The 19,208-nt window shown below is 27.4% G+C and overlaps 2 protein-coding genes across 2 annotated transcripts; both read right to left on the bottom strand.

Moving 5' to 3' along the window:
- Nucleotides 1-1,872: 1,872 nt before the first annotated feature.
- Nucleotides 1,873-9,116, bottom strand: LOC149059686 (zinc finger MYM-type protein 1-like). Its single transcript, XM_089225497.1, has 4 exons — nt 9,066-9,116; nt 7,188-7,443; nt 3,987-4,061; nt 1,873-3,863 (listed from the first exon to the last, which is right to left on the bottom strand). The coding sequence occupies exons 1-4, from the start codon at nt 9,114-9,116 to the stop codon at nt 1,873-1,875; spliced, it is 2,373 nt and encodes a 790-aa protein (XP_089081623.1).
- Nucleotides 9,117-15,141: 6,025 nt separating this feature from the next.
- LOC149059685 (uncharacterized) lies at nt 15,142-16,961 on the bottom strand. Its single transcript, XM_089225486.1, has 3 exons — nt 16,710-16,961; nt 16,467-16,617; nt 15,142-15,454 (listed from the first exon to the last, which is right to left on the bottom strand). Exons 1-3 carry the CDS (start codon nt 16,861-16,863, stop codon nt 15,142-15,144), a joined length of 618 nt encoding a protein of 205 aa, XP_089081612.1. The 5' UTR covers nt 16,864-16,961.
- Between the last annotated feature and the right edge of the window lie 2,247 nt (nt 16,962-19,208).

Raw genomic sequence — 19,208 nt, 5'->3', positions numbered from 1 at the left:
AATTCCTGATTCATGACTCATGATTAATAATTTCATAGAATTCAAAAATTTACTTATTAAATATGTGTATTTGCATGTATGGTTTTTAGTTGGTTTGTGTTAATAAAATTATTGAAATTATAACTTTTTGACTTTCAAATTTTAATGCATATTAATGTATTAGTTCTATATTATGTCACACAGGTTAATTTTGATGTAAACACAACTAATAACGATTCCGAAATATTACCACTTTCCTATAAACGGAAAAGTTAAAGGTGTGCTGGAGGGTTACTCGTATATCTACTCTATAAACGAGAATTAGTATATGTTAAAGAGTAAACGTTATTAAGTAGATATATTACAACTGTTGACATGAATTGAATCTAAATTCCAAACGATATACCTCATGTTTTGGAAGAAAATATAATATTTTTCAATGAAAACAATACAAATTTGTAAAGACTTGCAGTTATATTTTATAAGGTTATTTACACCAAATCAACTATTTTTAACCAATTTGAGCATATGAATACTTTAACATAATTTTTAAGTAATTTGTAAAAACATTAGTCTCATTTAATAATGTAATAAATATAGCGAAACAGTAAATATACAAATAATTTATTATTCAATTGAACTCGCTTTGAGCCTCTAGCACAAACAATGTTCTCTAAGTTTAAATTTTGAAGCATATTTTTATTAGGTAAATACCTATTAAACTGATGACTTTCACAAACTACATTTCTTTAGATACCTATTTTAGATTCAAACTATAAAATATGTATCTTACTATCTTAATATTGTATACCTACATATACATTGTATATTATAAAAGTAGATAGTTTTATAAAAAAAATGAATAATCTTTTGAAAATAATGAATTTGCTTTTAAGTTTAGTTTACCATACAAACCTTGATTGCTCGCTAATTTTAATACCTATATTAAAATTTACTAAATATTACAACAATTATTTGTCTTTATATCAGTGAATGTCAGGCACGTAGCCAGGAATTTTTCTATGAGGGGGCCAATATTTGTTGGCCCCTTTATGTTTTTTTACCCCCTACCACTCCTTTCCTTATCACATAATATCTATAAAAATATATACTACATTTTAACAGTATAATGTCTGTATTGGTTGTTAAAGTTTTATATTATATTTATATTAGGTAGGTACATTTTATTATATACATTTTATTATATACATTTTATTATTTATACTAGAATAAGTCTTCGGTTTTTATGGTTCACAGCAAATCTTCTGGTAAATTCATCTAAATCTAATGATTTAGATAAATGTTTTTCTATAGACAATAGTGCCAAATTATTCAACCTACAACAAAAAATAATAAACAAAACTATTATCTCATAGGTATCTAATTTTAATTAAGTAATTGAGATGCTTATAATTTACAAAAACAAAAAATTTCCAGTTTGATTGTTTTTCAATGGGATATTTTTTGAATTTATGAATGAAATATTTTATTTTTATTTTGTTAGATAATTGTATTATACATAATAGCATTTTTAAAGATATGTAATAATACATATTTTGTAGAAGTGTATAATTGTTTGAGTTTACTAGTCATATTATTTTACATATTTAAATACTGCACTAACCTTTCATTTGTCATAAGAGATCTCATATAGTTTTTGAGCCTTCTTAAACAAGAAAATGTTCTCTCACATGCAGCACTTGAAACTGGAATAGTTATGATAATTTGTACAATTTTATGAGTTTCAATAAAAGCCAACTTGTATTTTTCTAACAGCTCCAATAATTTCATCATAGTTTTAATTTCTGTATTATTTTGTAATTCATATCTTTTTATAGTGTTTGGTAATATCTTTAATTCTGACTTTAGTACATCAGTATTGGCCCCATAATGTTAGGCTAAAGGCTGAATGTGCGAAAAACTTAAAAATTTTTCATTACCAGGATGTAAGTATGAGACAGCACTTAAAATATCTTTATTATTGGAAAATCGATTTTTAATTTCCAACAAAATGTAGTCAATTACTGTATAATAAAGATTGACTTTTAAATCTATTTTGGATGTATACAATTCTACTTCTAATGAGTTTTGTTGTGTAAATATAAATTGTTCAAAGTGTTTTGGTATTTTTTTTATTCTTTTTACATTTGTATCTTGTGAAGGTATGGGTATGTTATTTTTACCACATATAGAAATGGTTTCAGCATATATGTTACTAAAAGTTGTATCTGTATCTTTTAACCGCATATCTTGAAGGGTTGATTCTAAAGATGATATTAAAATCAATGCATTAGCTAGTTCAGCACTTACATTTTGTAAATAATCGCTTATTCCTTTAAACATATGTAGGATATAACAGAACATTACTAAATTTAAAATAAATTTAAAATCAATTTGATGAAGTAAACCTATAGCTTCTACAGCACGGTCTCCTCTTTCATATGCTAATTTGTTTAATAGTACAAGTAATGGACTAATTGCTTTTTTCATTGTTAAGCATGCAAATACTTGGGCTGTCCATCGAGTTAAGCAAATACGCTTAAGTTCAACTTTTGAAGTTAATTTCATGGCATTTTGAATATCAACAAATTGAGCATGAATAGAAGAACCAGAAATAAATACATACAGACTTTCAATTAAATCAAAAAACATTTTAACTCCAGATACATTTTTACAGATATCTGCAATAACCAAATTCAGACGATGATTGTAACAATGCACATATAAAGCCTGTGGCACTTCTTTGCGAAATAATGCTTGCACACCATTAAATTTACCACTCATTACATTGGCACCATCGTACGTTTGTCCCACACACTTGTTTATGTCAACATTACTGATATCAAGTATTTCTTTAATATATGTAAATAAAGATGTAGCACATAAAGAACCAGCAGCACGGAAACCCATAAATCTCTCATAGACAATACCATCCAGGTAATATCTTAATACTACAGACAACTGCTCAGTTTTACTAATATCCTTTGTTTCGTCAACCATAATTGCAAAGTATTCACATTTCTGCAATTCGTTACTGATTTTATCCCGTACCATTTGACCAAAAACTGTAAGTATTTCATTCTGCATGCTAGGACTGGTATACTTTGAATTACTTGGAAGTGATTGCCTTTTTAGCTTAAAATCATCATTGAAATATTCGAGCAACTGTACAAGCTCCAGAAAATTACCACGATTGACACTGTTTTCACTTTCGTCATCCCCTCTTTGAGCAATACCTTGAACTGCAGTGAATAACAACGCTTTTCCAATATACTGAATGTATTTACGATTTTCTTTTACTAACTTTAAATGATTTTCATTAATTAAAGTTGATACAGATATATTTTTTCTTTTCATACTTGTGTATTCAACAAACATAACTTGACATTTTTTGTGTTCACTACTTGATTCATGTCGTTTAAACCCTGAACTTTTGTCTAAAGCTTTTTTCCATTGTTTAAATCCAATTGTAATAAACACAGTGTGTAAGTCATAATGCTTAGAAAAAAAACGACATGGAAAACAAAATACTCCATCGTCCATTATACTGTACTCGATCCAATTAAACATTTTGTACCATGTATCTGAGAAATGTCTCATTCTGTTAGAAAACATTGTTTTTGGATAAAATAATAATTTGGGTTGTTTTGGTCCATCATCCAAATGTTGAGCAAGATCTTTTGGACCTGGTATTGTTTTTGATATTTCAAGTGTACAAGAGGAAGAATCTATAGAAGAATTTATATCAACACTATCAACAATTGTAGCACAACTCACATGTTCATCACTACTGTTGCTATCATTGCTACTTGAGTCTTGTAGTTGTTCTTCTTCATAATTACAAGTCACAATGTCACCAACGCTATTGTTGAAATCTTCAACATCTAAAAGTAATAAGTATTAATAAATAAATGTATAAATATTAAATATGTATGTAGATAATATGAAACTATGTAAGTATTATTATAAAGTATAAGTATGCGCAACAGTGCAACTGTAACATTAACCTTTATTTATCTCTTTTATCTCTGTAGAAGTAGATGCTTCACATAATAACTTCTTGCTAATATCATCTTCATTAACTAAAACATGATTATTGGACTTAACATATTATTTATTAAAATTATTTTTTGTTAAGTTATCTAAATTATCCAAGTCTTATATGGTTACATTACATATAATCAGGGTTTGGAACATTCATTCAAAAAATGAATGCATTCACATTCATATTCATAGAGCTTAAAATTGAATGTATTCGCATTCAACATTCAATTTTTCAAAAAGAATGCATTCTTAACCGCATTCATGTAAAAAAAAAATGTTTTATTTTATATGAATAAAACATAATTTATTAATTTATTTTTTTGTTTAACAAAATAACAAGGCGTTTTATATATTTCATGAACAATAACAATAAACGAGGTAGGAGGTATAGCAAATTGAAATAACACACATTTTAAACATTAACTGCAATTTAACAATATTATATATAAATAAATAAATAAATAAGATATTAAAAATAATAATAATTATAATTATAATTTAGAACCATATATATTAACATGTTATATAAATGGCTAATGACTATTGAAATGATGAATGAGAAACATCTTTTGTTTCACAATAAATATTAAATAATATAATAAAGTAGGTATAGAAATACTTGTCTTTAGTCCACATTAACTATACTGTATATATAAATGTATATGTATCATAGTAACATTAACATCAAACATGAATAAAATTTTTTTTTAAATTTTTTGGTATTAAAAATATAATATTTTTTCCATGTGATTAGAAAAAGAATGCATAGTTACATTCAATTTCCATTCATATTCGTTTGTAAAATAAATGCATTCACAATCATAATTCATAATGTAAAAATTGAATGCATTCTTTTCAAACCCTGCATATAATAATAATAATAATAATAACAATATAATAAATAGGCAGGTACAAATTAGTATTAATTATCAACTATGTTATGATCAACAAATAAGTAAATCAAAATTTCATGAATAAAATAAAATAAAATAAAAACAATTATTTATGAAAATAATGTATCCACCGAATGGTAACAGGTAAATACAATACTAAATAGTAAATACCATAAGTCCAGAAATATTTAGTACTACCTACCTAAATTATACTTTGTAAAAATAGTGTAAATGTTGAGATTAATAAGAGTGTGCAAAGAGTATAATGCACATAAACACTATAAAATAATAATCATCTTAATGATTAAAAATTAAAATACTACAAATTCAACAATATAATAGAATGAAATGTCTTAAAAATTTAAAAAAACTACGGATTAATAATATGTAGGACGTAGGTACCTATTAATGATAGAATATACAGCTTTAAGAAAATTAGTCTAATAATTAGTAAATATAAAATGTAGGTAAATAAGACTTGGGTAGATAAAATGTACCTGAATTGTGTATAATATTATCGTACATACCTTTCTCAGTTTTTAAGTTTTTTGGATTATTAAAATAACTTATTATACTTCTCTTCATTGTAATACTACTACAACTACTTGTGACTTGGCCTCTGCTTGATTATGAATAATGAATCAATACAAATCGATACACTGTGTATATTATATTGATGAGGTATGTTTATTTGTTATTGACGTTATTGTAGACTGTAGTAAATGGTGATCACTATCACAATGTTACTGGAATAGTGGAATATAAACTATTGTACCTAGTCGTGTTGTCTGTGGTCGACGGTCGTGTTTATCAAATGCACGTTCGAGACCCGTATTTGGAATTTCTAGTTTTCAATCTATTCTTAGACGTGTAATTCACTCTAATCTTATGATTATCACTCTTATCTCAAATTGTCGAGTGACGAATTTTACGGACTAACGCATATACGCCATGTCGCCATATACTAAGAATTAAGATACTTTAGTCCGTGGCGAGTATAATAACGACTAATAAAATAAAATCTTGGAATTTAATTTATGTACCTACCTAATACGATTGTTTGATTCGGCCATTCGGAATAATCAAATGCCATTATATTTGAAAATAAAATTGAGGGGGCCAGTTCGGGGCCACTGACTTTTCTTAGGGGGCCAGGCCCCCTAAGGCCCCCCCCTTGGTGACGTGCCTGGTGAATGTTGATCCTTACATTATAAATATTTTTACATTCATTAACCTTAACTGACAGATACGGAAAATGCTTCTAAATACGTTACAAAATTAAGAACAAAAATGGAAATAAAAAAGTTTCTATCTCTGTCTAAAACCTAACCCTATTCACCACTCAGAATATATTACAATAATTTTTTTCTGACGCAATTGACATATTTAAATACTTTATAATTATTTTTGATGTCATAATTGAGACTTTGGTGTTGTTATAATTATATTAAAAACTCATATTATAATATTTATCATAATATAAAATCTTATTTTGCATAAAATACAATTCGAGTCAAAATTCAATATTTGTGGAAATATTCTATAAATATTTTGGCACTTAAGATTTTTTTTCTGGCTCATATATATGAGATTTTTTTAATGATAATTTGTGTCATATAATAAATGTTAAGACTTCCCAGAAATTTTTCAATTGGGGATAAGGGTAGGATGTTATAAATAATAATACATTTTACAATAACTTTTTGGTATAATAACTAATAAAAAATATTAAAGCCGGTGTCACACTATATATATATATTTTCACAATATCGAAATTCATATATCTATATTGTTATATAATAATAATAATAGGTACTATTGTAACATATTATCTACCACCAAGGATACTATTGTTGTCACTATTCGTTGTATGACTTCTGAATACTTCATTATTGTACCGATGGTTTTGAAACAATTGATTTTTTTCATTCTAAAAAGAAATTTTATTATATCAGACAAGTTATTTAAAAATTTCGACAATTTATAAAGTTTTAATGATTTGTGTTATTCCTTACCCCCAAAAATTGATTTAAAATATTTTAAAACATTCTGACAATCCAAATGAAATATTTTAATGTTCGTAAAATATATTTACACAATATTTTGAAAATATAATTTTGCTGTTTGATTGCATTTTTTTTACTTCTCAGCGATTAAGTTTAATTAATAAAAATATCGAAAATCGGGCTTAGCTTACTATTATACATAAAATTCTCCTCAACAATTTTTACAATAGGTATTTTTACTGTAAACTGCTTTAAAAAGCAGTACTTCTGGAATTAAGAAACCATGCTTTGCAACTGGGCAAATTTGTATAACTCTCAGAATTATTCTGTCCAAAACATTGCACGCTCATAGAATTTTTGTGTTTTAAATATCCAAAATTGCTCTGCCGCCAATTATTCTGATCTGCAACTGGGCTTGGAATATCATTTAGATTGTTCATATCAGTTATCAACTTATTTATTTGGGAGCCAAATTCTGTTAGTATTTTTCTATCCGAATTCTCTCCTAAAGACTGCCATTTCTAAAAAAAAACTAGTATATCTCTTAGTATAACTATAAGAGTTGGATTTAAATCCTCTAAAACCTATGCAAACGTCACTATAAAAAATAGCCAACAATTTCTTTAAAAAGTAATTTCTAACGACACATTTATCGTGTAACAACCTATATATTTATTTATATTTTTGAATTACATTGAGGTATTATTTATTTTTTTATTTTTGAATATTTTGACAAATTGGTTCGTAAATCGTAACACTGTCATTGTTACAGCAATTCTTCCCAAAATTTTATCGTATCGATCCCAGAAATTCTAAACATTAATTTATTGTTATTAATTATTAAATACTTACTAGATATTATAATGAGTTCATTTTTAAAAAAGGTAAAATATATCAGAAAAGTCAGAAATATGAGAATTTTCAAACTTTCAAACGGCTGCCTGAAAAAGTTAATTAAATAGACATAAGTCCTTAAAGATACATACTTTCTTTGGTGTATCTCTATTACCATTTGGAGATGGGTCGCTGAAATTATAAATAGACACCCACAAACAGACACACAGACACACAGACACACAGACACACAGACACACAGACACACACAGACACACACAGACACACACACACACACACACACACACACAGACACACACACACACACACACACACACACACACACACACACACACACACACACACACACACACACACACACACACACACACACACACACACACACACACACACACACACACACACACACACACACACACACACACACACACACACGCACACACGCACACACTTAGTGGTAGATACTAAATTCATATATTAACAACACAATTTCAGCTGATAATATTTAAGTTATAATATTTAAGTACTGTTATAATAATATAGGTAGGTATTTAATTAAATTCTATTATAATTCCATGATAAATGATAGCGTTTTTTTAGAGATATTGAATTATCTATTATTTATTGGTCAAGCTATTGAAACTATTTAAAGGCCCATTTCTGGAATATTGTATTCCAATTAGTATTCAATAATTTTTATTTATTTTATATCAAACATCAAATCATTATATTCTAGAGCACCTATACGACTACTTAAATAAGCCGATTTAATACAAATCTATCTCTCTTCCTAGGCAGCGTTTCCTAAACCATGGGTTTTTTTGATTGGTCGCGAATCGCGGCTACGATTACAGTTATTTTAGCTGTACATTGATAAATGCTTATGATATATTTTATTTCATACTCTTAATTCTACAATAATTGTAATAATAATGAGAAGTCTAACTACGATTATGGAATATTTCTTATCTTATCGGTAAATGTGCTAATGACCATGACAAAATAAATAGGTATGATCACAGATTTTTGATACGCATTCCCGGCTCCTCACTTCTCCATAGAAAGTGGTGGGAGACTTCCGCCTCTTTTCATTGGTTGTTGCTCTGCTAGTATTCCGCTGATAGTGATTGACGGTTATCAATTAATATATAATAATATTAATAATATTTAACTATACCCATTAATTTATAAATTTTTGTTTTTTTCTCTTTTCTCGTCTCTTCGTGTAGTTTTTCTCAGTGGTCTTGTTATTTAAATCATTTAGTCTGATGAATGTCCTTGTTCTTACAAGGCATTCAACAGCATCTTTTGGAATACACAAATCTTCAATGTGAGGCATCAGTTAGTTGGTCATATTTTTCATAATATTTTTATTTTTACTAATGCTCTCTTGGTGTAGTTTTTGAAATTCTATTTCTAATTTTCTGACTGCCACCATCATATTGTCAGAAGGCATTTTCAAACCACCCTTTGATTTAAAACTAGTCCAACAACTATCAGTTTTATCATCAATTTGTTTGATGAGTTCTGTATATTCGTTAGCAAAACGGTTAGCAACATATCCTGCTACATATTGGGCACAATCTAGTTCAAGTTCATTGAAAGGTTCACTGTTTTCCATCTAAAAAGTAAGAATAAATATTTGTCAGATTAGTTTTATAGTTTATTTTATTTTTTAATTATAACATAACTAATATGTGTAGAAATGACACTTAATAAGTAATAAATGTTTCAAGTCTACTATTAGTTTTAATTTAATTAATGAATAACTAGTTTGTATAGGTACTTCAAATTCAGTTAGTAAGTCAAAACATTCTTTTGGAACTGAAGACTTGCATAAACTTGAACTCGATTCTATATTGGCCATTTCACTATCATGTTCCCTGGAATCATCCATTTCATCAAATACATTTGAGTTCAACATTTGGCCAGTTAAACAGTCACTTTCATTTAACAGACTCTTTTCCATGCCTCCTTGAGAATTGGTATTTTCAGTGAAAACAAAGTCTGAGTGCTTTCCCAGAATGAACCACCTTAAACTAAATTATTAGGTACAGCTAAATATTATAACATTTCTTACAGTGTACAATTTAAATTTATTTGGTTATGTTAAATGAAAACATATTTTTAGATCAAAATTAGACTCGCCTGTATTTGAAGTCAAGAGCAGTTATATTATTGCTAGCAGAACCTGCCATGCCTTTTAAAAAACTAAACAAGTTCTCAATAACATCTTGATTTAGTCTTTTAGTAATAATATAATGCAAAGCATATTTGCTTTTTAAATCTTCTAGTAAGTTTTTCAACGAATTATTACATACTAGTATACCTATATAATTATAAAATTATTTTATTAGGTACTCATTTTCAAAAACATCAAATATTTCATATACTGACCTTTTTGAAAAGGAAGCAGTGTTTTTTTTCCATGTACTCGTATTTCCTGAATAAAACTGGTCATTTTATTTAATAGCTGATTTTGATTAACCTCATCGAGTCCAAAACTTGGAACACCTCCATCAAATTTTTGTTGTGTGTTGAAAAGGTCAAACCAGTTATTAAATAATGAAATTAATTCCGAAGCCTTTTTTATGTGAAAATAAACTTGTTAATTGTATTAGTTAAATTATGAATATTTTTAAAATACTTGTATCTTTCCAGTTCAATGTGTCAATATAGTTATTTGTTCCAAGATAAGCAAGAGCTTTAGTAACTGTATCGGAAAACACATTAGCAGCTAGTTTGACATTCATCCTTCCAGTTCCTTGAACTTCAATATGCCGTTCAGTCAATTTAGGTGCCAACTTATAATCTGATCTCCCTGCATCAATTGATATAAGCTTTTGGAAAATTGCTTTACCAACATACTTTTCATTAGGAAGTATGAACCCACTAAAAAAAAAAGATTATATAATATTTAATTGTTCCTATTGTTGTATGTTGCTAGATAAACAACTTGTCAAGTAAATGATTCCTCGCCAATTTTAAGAGATGTGGGACATCTGCAAAAATATGAATACTATTGCCTGTATTTGGATGTTAAAATGACGTATTTTCAATTGAAATGTTTAAAGACCGCCATAAAGCCATGTTGGAAGGGCCCATATCATTAACCATCGAAATCACATTAAAACCAATCTTATGTAATTCTTCAATGATCTTAAATAGTAGATCCTTAGTCATATGGGTGTCGTAATTATAAAAAATTGGCTGTTTCCAATTACTTACAAGACCTAAATATTAATTTAATATAAATATTTGGGTAATCGTTTAATATATTAAAGTAATTGAATTCAACATATAAGACTATACCTCGTATAACAACAGTCTGCACACACCTATGTGGACCAATCACCTGCTCATTTTTTTTATCGTAACATATTCTATTAGAAATATATGTTTCGTCAAAAGCAATAACAGTAAGCTTTTCATTGTCTGTCATTAAAGTTCCTGAATAAGTAAATTAGTTATTTTTAAACAGTAGGCTATAAATTATGTTGTATAATGTCAATGTGAAATAAAAAATTTTTATTATTAAATTACCTTTGGCTTTCATGAGAGTTAATACACTTTCCAGTATACCCGGTTCAACTTCAAAAGTTGAAGCCCATCTTCTTAATGTAGATAAACCTTAAATTTAATTTTATGAACGACTATTATTTATGTTAAATTTATTTGTTTAGTTTTTTAAGTGTACATAGTAATGCAATTTTTTTTACTTTATATTATTATTTAACTATTTTTTTTTTTAAAAAGATTTCATTTATATAGTTTTCATTGTGTATAAATCAATTCAAGTTAAAACTCACCTGGTAATGGATATTGTTTTTTATTCCTTAAATATCTGTATGCTTTTGGCGAAATACTACGCAATGTAATAGCAGAAGATATGTCTTATACCTTTAAGGTATGGTTTCCAAGGCGCGACCGGTCGCGGCGGCTGATCGCGGCGGCTAGCCGTGGCGACTGGCCGCTGGGACTCGACTGTTTTCCAAGATACGACTGGTCGTCGCGACTTTTCAAACATTATATCTCATATTTTCAGTACTGACGAAAATAATATTCAGTCTAGACGTGTGTTGTAGTGTTGCACTGTCCTATCGGTATTTTAATATATTTTAATATATTACTAATACCATTATGGCTGAGTTGTGTATATTGAATAATAATAGAGTAATACTGCAGTTATTAGAGGAAGAAGAGGAAGAATTTGAATTATTTTCTTCCCTACACTTACATAAAAGAAAGCCTGTTGACAATATTTATAAATTTCGTGAAAGTGAAGGTGTTTTTAAAATTTTAGTTAACCGTCATTTAAATAAAAATGAAACTAAGTTTCGAGAATTTTTTCGCATTAACTATAAACAGTTCGACTTTTTGGTTTCATTGATCGAGGTAGAATTGTGTAAAGAACCTAGCAATCGAATAAAGAAACCAATAAGTGTTGCAGAAAAACTGGCACTCACCTTAAGGTATTTATTTAAAATACAATATATATATTTATATTAAAAATATATAGTTCATACAGTGTTGGGGATGTTACTTTTTTTTGTAGTTAAATTACACCACGTATAACCTTTCAAAATTGTAACTCGGTTATTTTAAAGTTATTTTTTGTATTTTGTTAAGCTGTACCTATTATTTTTGAGATAAAAATTATTAAGTAACTGCATAAGAAATTACAAATAATATTACTTTTTATTTTCAAATAAATGATTATGTCAATAGGTAGGTATATTAACTACCTATAACTTATAAGTAGTGTTTGAAAATTTCATGAAATTTAAAAAAATTAAATATTTCAAATGTGTGAAATATATTTCAGTATTTTAATAAATTTTGTTTTTTTTTTAAATAAGTTTTATTTTTATGTATATAGTTGTCATAATTTACTTTTATAATCTTATACTACTGAAACCAATCACTAATTACCCATTACATACTAACCTACTCATTAGTAAAGGATTTTTTTTTGGTATTATACATTTAAAATAGTATTCAACACACAGAATAAAAAATAAAATAAATAGTTTATTCGTTTATTAGTTCGTACACTAAATTATACACTTAATAATTATTATAAAAATTAAAAGATTATATAATAAATATTAAATGTCTATAGGTACACTATTGTCGTCAGACGTCTATTCACCATAATAATAATAATTTTATGATAATAAACCATGCATATTTTTCTAGTTAGAAACTATATATGTATTAGTTATAAGTTTATAACGTTAAGATTATGTTTGAGAAAATAAATTATTGACTGTCAACAGTGTAATAAATATTATACCTAGATAATATATTTAGTCACAATTCACAATAATAGAACTATCCTTGCATCGTCGTCGACGATAAGCCATACCTGGGAAAAAAACCAAATTTTGCTATAAACAGCCGAAAACAAGACCCTAATATAGTATAAATAGTATAATATGTCAACCACGGCACTCATTGCATTAATATTGTTAATATCAATGATTATGCCAAGAACTCATGGACTGTACGTCTGTACTATAAATAATTGATAAATAGCAATCATTATAATTTGTTTTTAAAAAAATCCAATGTTTCACGTTTTTGTGAAATATTTCATACTTTAAACACTACTTATAAGTAATGAATAGGTAATGAAAATTAACAATTATACTTAAAATAAAATAAATATATAGTATATACATTAAAATTATTCAAAAAGTTATTATTTACAATAACTTGTAACATGTCAAGTTACTCCCCAACACTGATTTTAAATTATAAAATTAAAATAAATATATTTTGTAATATAGGTATATGGCAACTGGCGAGTCATTCCGTTCGTTGTCATTTGGCTTCCGTATTAGTCATAGCTACATTAGTCTAATAATAAAGGAAACATTATCTGTTTTAAGAACTAAATTAGTGCCCATATTTTTGCCGGACGCTAATACAATTGATTTTAAAGTGAAAGCGGCCGAATTCAGTTATAAATGGAATTATCCGAATTGTATTTTGGCTATTGATGGTAAACATGTCCGGATACGCAGTCCAAGTAACTCGGGATCTCTTTTCCATAATTACAAGGATTATTTTTCGACAGTATTGCTCGCTATGGTCGACGCAAATTACAAATTTATCGTCGTTGATATAGGATCGTATGGCAAAGAGGGTGACAGCGGGATTTTTTTAAAATCCGAATTGGGAAAACAAATTCTTGGAGGAACATTTAGATTTCCCGAAGATAGTGCTCTTCCTGGGTCCAATATAATTGTACCCCATGTGATTGTCGGTGACGAGGCATTTAGACTACACAAGCACATAATGAAACCATTTTCAAGGAAGGCAAGCAGAGAAGACGATTCTAAAAAAAATTTTAATTATAGACTAAGCCGTGCTAGGCGAGTCACAGAAAATGCTTTCGGTTTGCTCAGTCAAATATTTAGAGTTTTTTACCAGCCTATAAATATAAATATAACGACATGTGATGATTTAATTTGGGTTGCATGTTGTTTGCATAATATGTTGAGGGATGCTTACATGGAAAACAATAAACGACCATTTTATGAGCTAGATTCTGAACAAACAGAACCCACCAATAATATGCTGTCAATGACAAGAGGAGGCGGATTCTACAATATCGAGGGATTTGAAGTAAGAGACCGTTTTAAACATTTTTTCAATAATGAAGGGTCCGTATCCTAGCAATAATGAATTATTATGAGAGTTTTGCATTATGTATAAATTTCAAACTATATGTAATTATTAATAATCATGTAAACAATTATAAAAATATGTTGTTATAAAATATTAATAAAAAATTAATTATACTGCATTGTCTTTTCTTTTTATATCTATTTTATTTTCGTAAATTATACATGTTTAAATCTTTTAAATGTAAGTATGATAAGTATAAACAATAAAAATAAAATTGGAATAAATTCTTATTCTTATTTAAAAATTATGAAATACATTAAAAGTAATTACTATTTGAAATAAAAAAAAATAATTAAGATTACTTAATTCATTATTTTGTTCCTTCAAAATATTATAAAAAAAACTTGCATACTTAATTCATGAATATAATATAAAAATTAATAACAAAATATACCTAGTATACATACGTATTATGTTCATAAACCTATTTTACTGCTCACCATGGTTATTATGGTAGTTTCCAAATCCAGAATAATCTGATGACATGGGATATAGTACTGCAGAATCTGATACCGCCTGCAGACTGGAAAGCTGGTAGTAATTTGTTTGGTCAGGAACAACAGATGTTATATGTGGTTGTGCAGGAACTGAATATTTTTCTTGGATTTCTGTTACTAAAGCCAATGATTTAATTTTAACCTCGTTTATACCTTTATTAGGCAATTTTTTTACTGTAATTGCCAAACTTTTGAAAAAAAATCAATATCATCTTCCTCGGTTTTATGGTAATTTAAAATTTTTTCATTTTGTTTTTCAATGGTTTCTATAATTGTGTTTCGATCTTTTGCTCTCTTTGCTAACAACACGTTTAATTTGTCTGTTTTCGACACAATTTGTACACGTTTTCCGGCGTATGAACACCCAGGCGACACGGGAGACTCTTCGTCACTAAACTCATTAACGCCAACGTCTATGTCAGCTTCAATAGAACAATCTGCAGCTTCTAAATCACTTTGCTGGGTACTTAAATTGGAAGAAGAGCTGTGAAAAATAAATAGTATTCTAACAATATATCCTCTAACCTAATAATTTATATTTTATATTATATAAAATAAAACTAAAAAGATTAAAAATTGCAAATACTTATAAATACTAGTATATTGCACATGTTATTTTCACACGGTGGGTCAAAATTGGACACTTGACTTTTATGTCGTAGACGAACCGCTATCGATAACATTCTTATACATATACACTTAATGAAACTATAAAATATTGTTTTTTGTAATAATATAAAATATTATATAATAATAGGTCCTTATAAATTGTATACCAAAATAATATATGTAGCAACACAAAATTATGAGCAAAATAATCAGTTGCCAGTTACCAGCTAAAAATAACGTGAAATTAATTAATTTCTGTTTTATTCTGGGACAAATATTGAAATATATTATACATTATTTGATAATTTTATATCCTATATTGACGATATATTATGATGCCTTATTAAAACTATTAATATAAATTATTAAATATCCAGAAAATAATAATACTCCGGAAATGTGATTTTATTGGTGGGACATTCGGTATTCTATATATATACTACTATAATCTGTATTCTATGATAACTACGACAGAACCATTTAATTATAAACGGGATAAAACCTTTCGACTTTCGTCCATATGCAATGAACACGTACTATGTAGTTTATATCAAATGTGTTAAAATATCATTGGAATAAGTTGAATAGTTCTTTTTAAATAATTGTGTACCCATAATTTATTAACTCGCATAAAGTATTTAGTATAATATATTATAATATAAATGCCAAAATGAAATATACCAAAAAGTTACAAAGTTATCAATTTTATTTTCAATTGGATAACTATTAGATTGTGTATGGCGCTACATAAAATTTGTATAGGTAGGACTGTAATTAATAATATATAATATAATATATACCAGAAAAAATATAAATAATTTATAAACGAAGTATAATTAAAATAATATTATAAAACACATTACAACCCAGTCCTTATTTTAACTTACTTTCTTTCACATTCAACATTATTTAGAAAAGAAACTCTGCCTGCCAATGACCATTTTTTCTTTGCGGAACTAGCCGATCCTGTACCCAATCTTTTTCTATACCGATTATGAGTGTCCCTTATATTTTTCCATCGCTTCTTGCAATCGTCCACTAAACATATTTAGTAAAGGTAGGTATGTATGCATATAATATAATAATTTTCCTTGTTTAAATATTGTGGTAATTTCTACTCAAAAACTTACTGGATTTTCCTACTTTTCCTGCAATATTTTTCCATATCTCGTCTTTATATATAATGTCTTTATGTTTTATATCCTGACTGTTATAAAGAACAGTATTCAGGCGCACTTCTTCGATTAAAATGTCATCATTTTCTGGTGTAAATGTATTTGCCATTTTGAACCAATTGTAATAATCGCCGGCGACTGTCGCGAAACACTGCTCTCGTCGCGGTACAGCCGCCGGCCGCGGCGGCTCAAGTTCAGTCGCGAGCCGCAGTCGCGCTTTGGAAACCAGTCAGTGCAAGTCACGTATAATCAGTGTGGCCACGACTAGCCGCGGCGATCAGCCGCCGCGACCGGTCGCGCCTTGGAAACCGTACCTTAACCATTTAGAAACTTTTTAACTCGGGTGGAGTATTTGATTAATTTGAGTACTAGTAAATAATTTAGACAAAATGTCACTAAAACGGGATTCGAATCTTTGATTTTCCAAATTAACTAATTGTCTATAGAACTCAATTTTTTCATTTTGTATCCGAATTATATTTTTAAGTTTAACATTTTCTGCCACAAGTTCTTCTTTCTCTTTCTTAGAATTTTCAAATTCATGCTAAAGATAGTTTATTTAAGGTAATTAGTTTAACAATTTAAAAATTTTATACATACACATATTACATATTTAACTAAAACATGATAACTAGGTACATACAAATATAATTGTTTAATGCATAACATAAACAAACATTTATTATATTACATTACATTTGGTATTATTATTGTTTAATAATTAGGTTTGATTAATATAGTGTATAAATCCCAAAAAAGTAATTTAAAGAATAAAATACAATACAATACATTTATATTAGACTTTAAAATTAATATAATGTATAACTAATTAAATAATAAAATGGTTTCTGCTACTCTACAATATATATTAAACATTAAAATTAGTTATGTTGAAGTACACCAGATACACAGAAGCTAAAGGTAAATAATAATAAGATCGGATATATGTAATAATATAATAATAATATGTATAATTGATACGAATAACTATAGTGCTCTGAGGCGTAATATAAAACAACGACTAATCGTCCTACAGGCTACTACATAGAACGAATATGATGCTAGTAATACAAAATGCCTATTCAGCGTCTGCTGTACTACAGTGTGAATAATTTTACTTATAATCTACATACTATAGGGTGTGTTGTTTACATTCAACAAGTTAGCCAATAGAAATCTACATATTTTATTAAAAAGCATATAACAATAGTATAAGAACAATAAGAAAACATATAAAAATAGAATAAGAACAATAAGAAAACATATAACAATAGAATAAGAACAATAAGAAACATGGTATATATTGTCAATTACAAAATGTTTAAACTAATAATTAAGTATCATTCAAGTTGATATCTCGATATTAAACACAAATTCTTAATCCAACAGATTATTTAAAATAAACTATCCCTGAAGAACCAAGAAAGAGTATTTTTTATCAAGAATACGCAAGTTTCAGTTTTCTAGTAGTACTTGTCATGATAGGGAAATTCATTGATCTTGTTTTTGTTTACACCTCATGCAAATACAAAAGCAAATAAAGATTTTAAAAGATCACAGAAGATAAAATATAATTTTGAAAAATATACTTTTGAAATAAATCTGGCTCATTATTTCCAAGGCAGTTGACACCAGGCATAATATCCGATACTCCGAACAAATCCACTTGGCATGATATTTTTCTTCTAAATACAGATTCAACACTTGAAAAATATATATCAAATTTAATATTATCAACATTTTAAATTATTAGTTTTTACTGTATGTTGTATCACAATATAATATTTTCTATGGTTATAATGCAGTATACATTTGGAGACCAGATATAAAATTTAAAAAAGTACATTTTAAAACTTAGCTTATCCTATCGTAATTGCCAATCTCCTTCTACAAAAATTATTTATTTTTTTTAATTATTATTATTACCTGGGTACTAAAAAACTAATTATTTAAAATTATTATGTCAACTCATTAGATGTGGTCTTTATGATAACAATTTTATGAAATTTAAGTAAACTCAAACTAAAGTATAAATATTTTAGTCATTTTTTAAAGGTTAAAATACCAAGTGTAAAATTTGAATAAATTAATACAAAACTTTGTTAAAGTGTAGGATACATTAACAAATTAAATTAACTATACTAACAAACAATTAGAGTGCATTAGCTCGAACCATAAAATATAAATTAATATCAAATTATAAAAAATCATAAACATGTAGTAGCCCACAATATTTTTAAAAAAAGGTTACAATTTCATATACTTAACACTATTGTTGATAACACTAGGACTTGCATCAAAAAAGAGTATTGTCCTATGAAAAATAGTATTTCTGGTCACCATAAGTATACATAATATAATAAAAACATAATTTATTAAATATATAGGCACCTGTTAGATTTATCAGTTGAATTTGTCACAGAAAATAATCGAGCTGGAGTTTTAATTGGGGAT

Source organism: Diuraphis noxia, unplaced genomic scaffold, assembly GCF_037042655.1.
Source record: "Diuraphis noxia isolate RWA-SAM2 unplaced genomic scaffold, SU_Dnox_SAM2 contig0001, whole genome shotgun sequence".
Lineage (NCBI taxonomy): Eukaryota > Metazoa > Arthropoda > Insecta > Hemiptera > Aphididae > Diuraphis > Diuraphis noxia.
This window is presented reverse-complemented; position numbering and strand designations above follow the sequence as displayed.